At 46.0% G+C, this 4,758-nt stretch overlaps 1 protein-coding gene across 1 annotated transcript in view; it reads right to left on the minus strand.

Annotated features, from left to right (window-relative positions):
• Positions 1–1,965: 1,965 nt before the first annotated feature.
• slco2b1 (solute carrier organic anion transporter family, member 2B1) overlaps positions 1,966–4,758 on the minus strand; it is a 37,503-nt gene continuing 34,710 nt past the window's right edge. Inside the window, exon 15 of the mRNA XM_037687217.1 lies at positions 1,966–2,906. Within this exon, the coding sequence (XP_037543145.1) occupies positions 2,759–2,906 (148 nt within the window). The 3' untranslated portion in view covers positions 1,966–2,758. The remainder of the gene's footprint in view (positions 2,907–4,758) is intronic.

The raw sequence follows: 4,758 nt of genomic DNA on the forward strand, positions 1-4,758 counted from the left end.
GCTGCTGAATCTGTGCTGAAGCAGTTGTTAATCTGTTGAAACAGCTGTTAATAAATCAAACTCTTTTTTGTTCAGTCAAAAGGTTCAGTTTAGAAACGATCTGCTAAATGATTGACAGCAGATTTCTGCTAAAACTAAAAGGTCAAAGGTCAACCTGAGCCGACTGAATCCTGCAGGATTTTAGTTTAATGTTTTTTATTTTTTAGTTTAATGTTTTTTATTTTAGCAACAACAACAAATAAAACTGAAAACAGTTCAGTTTCAGTTCAGGAAGCTCAGAAGTTGTAAAAAATAAAAAAAACCTGGCTCAGTTTGAGACTGAGCAGATTTACCGCCTCAGACCAGTTTGTGTTCATCAACAGAACCAACTGATCCGGTTCTGAAGGTTCTAAAACGGTTCTGACCTAAAAACTTTGGAACCAGCAGCTCTTTCCAAAAACAGCTGAAGCAGCAGATCCACGAGGAACCCAAAAATCTAAAACCAGTGAAAAACTGAAAAGCTGAGTAAACATCTGCAAACATCTGCATGAAGGCAGGCGGACCATCAGAACCAAACATGGGTTCAGACGTTAATTAAACCGAAACCAGTCATGGATCCAGATCCTCTGGGTTCAGTTCTCCTTCAAATCTCAGAAACAGAGAACTCCACATGTCGGCTGTTGTCTCCTCATCGTAAACAACAACAACAGGTTTATTTACCCCGAAACCATCTGAGACACCAACGGTAAATCTGCTCCTCAAAGGAAAAATAAAAACTTTAAAGTTTTAAAATTGTTTCTTTGAAATGTTCACATCAAAGCTTAGGGCAGCACGGTGGTGCAGCTGGTAGAGCTGCTGCCTCTCAGCGAGCAGGTCCCTGGTTCAAATCCTGGTCCAGGGGCCTTTCTGGGTGGAGTTTGCATGTTCTCTCCGTGCATGCGTGGGTTTTCTCCAGGTGCTCCAGTTTCCTCCCACAGACCAAAAACATGCATGTTAGGCTGATTGGTAACTTTAAATTGTCCCTAGGTGTGAGTGAGAGAGTGAATGGTTGTTTGTCTCGTTTGTCTCTGTGTGTCCCTGTGATGGACTTGAGACCTGTCCAGGTGTCCCTGTGATGGACTTGAGACCTGTCCAGGTGTCCCTGTGATGGACTTGAGACCTGTCCAGGGTGTCCCCCGCCCCTCACACAGTGATCACTGGACGTGGACACCAGTGACCCCCGTGACCCAAAATGGAAGAAGCGGGTAAAGAAAATGGATGGATGGACATCAAAGCTTAACTTTACATCAAACAGCACCAAAAGAAAAAACAAACAAAACAATACAAACAAACAAACAAACATGTTTTTAGACTTTATGTTTCCTAAATTAAATCTCAGCTGCTTTGATGCTCAAAAAGAAAAAAAATGAATATAAACAGCAGTCCACACAATAAACAAACAAACATGTTGAAAACAAACAACAAACATGTCTAAAACATGAACAAAACGTGTTTAAAAAAGCTGCTGTTCTTAACGAGTCTGATTTTAACGAGTCCGACTCGACAAACCTCCAAAAGTTCAGTTGAGTCAGAAAGACCCAAAATAAAACAAAGACTCTGAGAAAAATGTTCTACAAACACGACGAAACATTAAAGTCTGAATCGTTTATTGAATCATTTCGTGCCTGGGTGGCACGGTGGCTCAGATGGTCGAGCTGCCGCCTTTCTGGGTGAAGTTCACATGTTCTCTCCGAGCTGCGCGGGTTTTCTCCCACAGACCAAAAACATGTATGTTAGACTGGCTGGTGGCTCAATTGTCTCTAGGTGTCCCTGTGATGGACTGGAGACCTGTCCAGGTGTCCCTGTGATGGACTGGAGACCTGTCCAGGTGTCCCTGTGATAGACTGGAGACCTGTCCAGGTGTCCCTGTGATGGACTGGAAACCTGTCCAGGTGTCCCTGTGATGGACTGGAGACCTGTCCAGGTGTCCCTGTGATGGACTGGAGACCTGTCCAGGTGTCCCTGTGATGGACTGGAGACCTGTCCAGGTGTCCCTGTGATGGACGTAGTCTTGTAGATGGGATCATTTTGTGCCTCTTTGTGTTGTGGGCTTATCGTTCTTCTCTTCTTCGTCTCTTGAGTCCGGGGGGTTTGAGAGCGGCACCTGGCAGGCGCCAAAGGAACTGCATCTCGATAAATCTGAGCTAGATTTACGTGAAAGGAACAACCGAGTCAAATGTTTCAGGACAAGCTGTCTTCCTGTCTTCAACATGATGTCACCGGGAGGACGCAGGTTTCTGTCCAACAGTTGGTCAGCTGCAGGACTGACGAGTTGGACATCTGGACCTCCTGGATCAGCCAGATCGTCTAGGAGAAGCAGAAACACGTGTTTGGTTGAAGAGTCCCGGTTAGAGCTGGTTTATCTCGTCTGTCCTGTCCGCTCAGACATCAGTTGATGAAAAACGTCGGATTAATCAAATCAACAGTTTTTGTGTTTCAGGTCGTTTGTTCCAGCTGTTCCTCGTAGTGCAGAACCCACGGAGGATCCTCAGGGTCTGTAAAAAGTCCGGGTGTTTTCTTGGTCTTTATTAATGGTTTCGTGTGTTTATGTACAGGAATGTTAGCGTAGCGTGTGCAGAGCTGGACACAGACTGAAACAAAGAAGTTTGTCTCGTAAATCAGGCCGACGGTGTTTTTAGAGTCAGGAGAAGCTCCATGTTCCTTCCAGAACATCGAAACGCTCCACCTCCTTGTTGTTCTCCAGCGTTCTCCGTCTCCTCAGGTCTTCACACTGCTGGCTTTACTCTGGAGTTTCCTGCTCCTCCACCAGCTCGTACGCTCCCTCAGCTGGCGCTTTACAAGGTCTGGCTCTCCTCCGGAGGACGACGATGGTCAGCAGGAAGCAGAGCAGCCCTCCGCAGACGAACGCCACCATCACACCCAGGAACCTGCAAACAGAGATTCTGGTCATCAGCTGCAGGTTGAGGCTGGTGGACTTCAGACAACGAGTCCAGAACCAGAAGTGAAACCACAACTTCCTGTGAGTAAAGGTCAGACAGGAAGCTGCAGCTGTTCACATCGCCACAGTGAAAGAAGGAAGTCATCTCCTTCCCGAGGGACTCCGTGTCTTCATAAAGAACGGAAGAAAAAAGCTTCTGGTGGAAGATGTGACCTTCACGACTCCCAGATTAGACACTGAACCTGTTCTGTGTCAGATCTGGTTTCAGATCAGTTTTTACAAAACGTAACGAAATAAAATAAAGAATGCATAAAAAAATGTGAACCCTGCAAGAAGACAGGAAACTTCTCCTTGTAGGTCTCTCCACAGTGGAACATCTGCCTCCATCTCACCAACTCTGTAAGTCCTCCTTCACTACATCCACCTCTTCAGGCCGTCTTCCACCTGCTCCCCTCTCTCACTGCACATCACAGCCGTCTGCAAACCTCGTCAGCCATGAAGACTCCAGAAGAGCATGTTCTCTGCATGAAACTCTCTGAGCTGCACGTTTTGGAGATTAGTTGTTGACTCAAGGAATGGAGACTGGTGAAAAGTTCTGCACCAGGAGGTGATCTGAGCCACAGCTGGTGTTCTGAGCCGTGGTCCCGAGGACCATAATGAATCCAGTCTGTACACAGAGGAGGACCATCACTGTCAGAAACCAGTACATCTGCTGGCAGTTGAAGCTTAAACAATCTCTCCTAAACATCTCAGGCCTCCACAGATCTGACATCTGGACAAGAAGAAAGGTCCTGAAGCAAAAAGCAGATCACTTTTGTGCATTTTCAACCAAACTGGTTCCAGTTCTGGTTCAGGGCCGAAGATGGATCCAGCTAAAAACCATAGAGCTCCTTGTTAGCTCCTGCTAAAGGTTTGATCCTCCTGCTGGTTCTGGTTCCTTTAGGATCACAGTCCAACTGGAGATGGTAATAAAACTGGTGTCCAGCAAACATCAGGTCAGAACCAGAACCGACTGGTTAAGGAAACACTGGTCTGAAACAAAGCATCAGGAGCATGAGGAAAGAGAAGGATCAGTTTGATGCTGCGTTCAATGACAACTTGGATTTTCCAACATCTGACTATCAAACATCAAAGCAAAGGTTGACCAAAAATACCGACCCAGGCCCGGTCCACGTTTTTAACAACAACACTGAAATTTCCACATCAGCTCACCAAGTGGTGAGAACATCCAACAACGTGTGAATAATTAAAAATGAAAGAACTTTAACTGTTACGCTAAAAATTCTCCTAAAAATTGTTTTTTCTTTAACACCGTTTCCTGTTTCCTCTCAAATTTTGTCCTTTAGCATAAAATCCTGGGTTCATGGAGACAGGTCAGGATAAAATGAGACAAATCTAGAAAAACTAAACCGTAAAAACAGATCAGTTGTTTGAGATTCTGAGGCATGAACAAGCGAATGTGAAAACAGGCAGGTCAGACATGAAGGAGTGGGAGCGGCTGTGAAAATAGGCAGCTAAGACGAAGGAGCGGCTGTGAAAACAGGCAGCTAAGACGAAGGAGCGGCTGTGAAAACAAGAAGCTAAGACGAAGGAGCGGCTGTGAAAACAGGCAGCAAAGACGAAGGAGCGGCTGTGAAAACAGGCAGCTAAGACGAAGGAGCGGCTGTGAAAACAGGCAGCTAAGACGAAGGAGCGGCTGTGAAAACAGGCAGGTCAGACAAAGGAGCGGCTGTGAAAACAGCTAGCTAAGATGAAGGAGCGGCTGCTAAGATGAAGGAGCGGCTGTGAAAACAAGCAGCTAAGACGAAGGAGCGGCTGTGAAAACAGGCAGCTAAGACGAA

The sequence above is a fragment of the Nematolebias whitei genome, chromosome 14 (genome assembly GCF_014905685.2).
Source record: "Nematolebias whitei isolate Nwh7 chromosome 14, NemWhi1, whole genome shotgun sequence".
Lineage (NCBI taxonomy): Eukaryota > Metazoa > Chordata > Actinopteri > Cyprinodontiformes > Rivulidae > Nematolebias > Nematolebias whitei.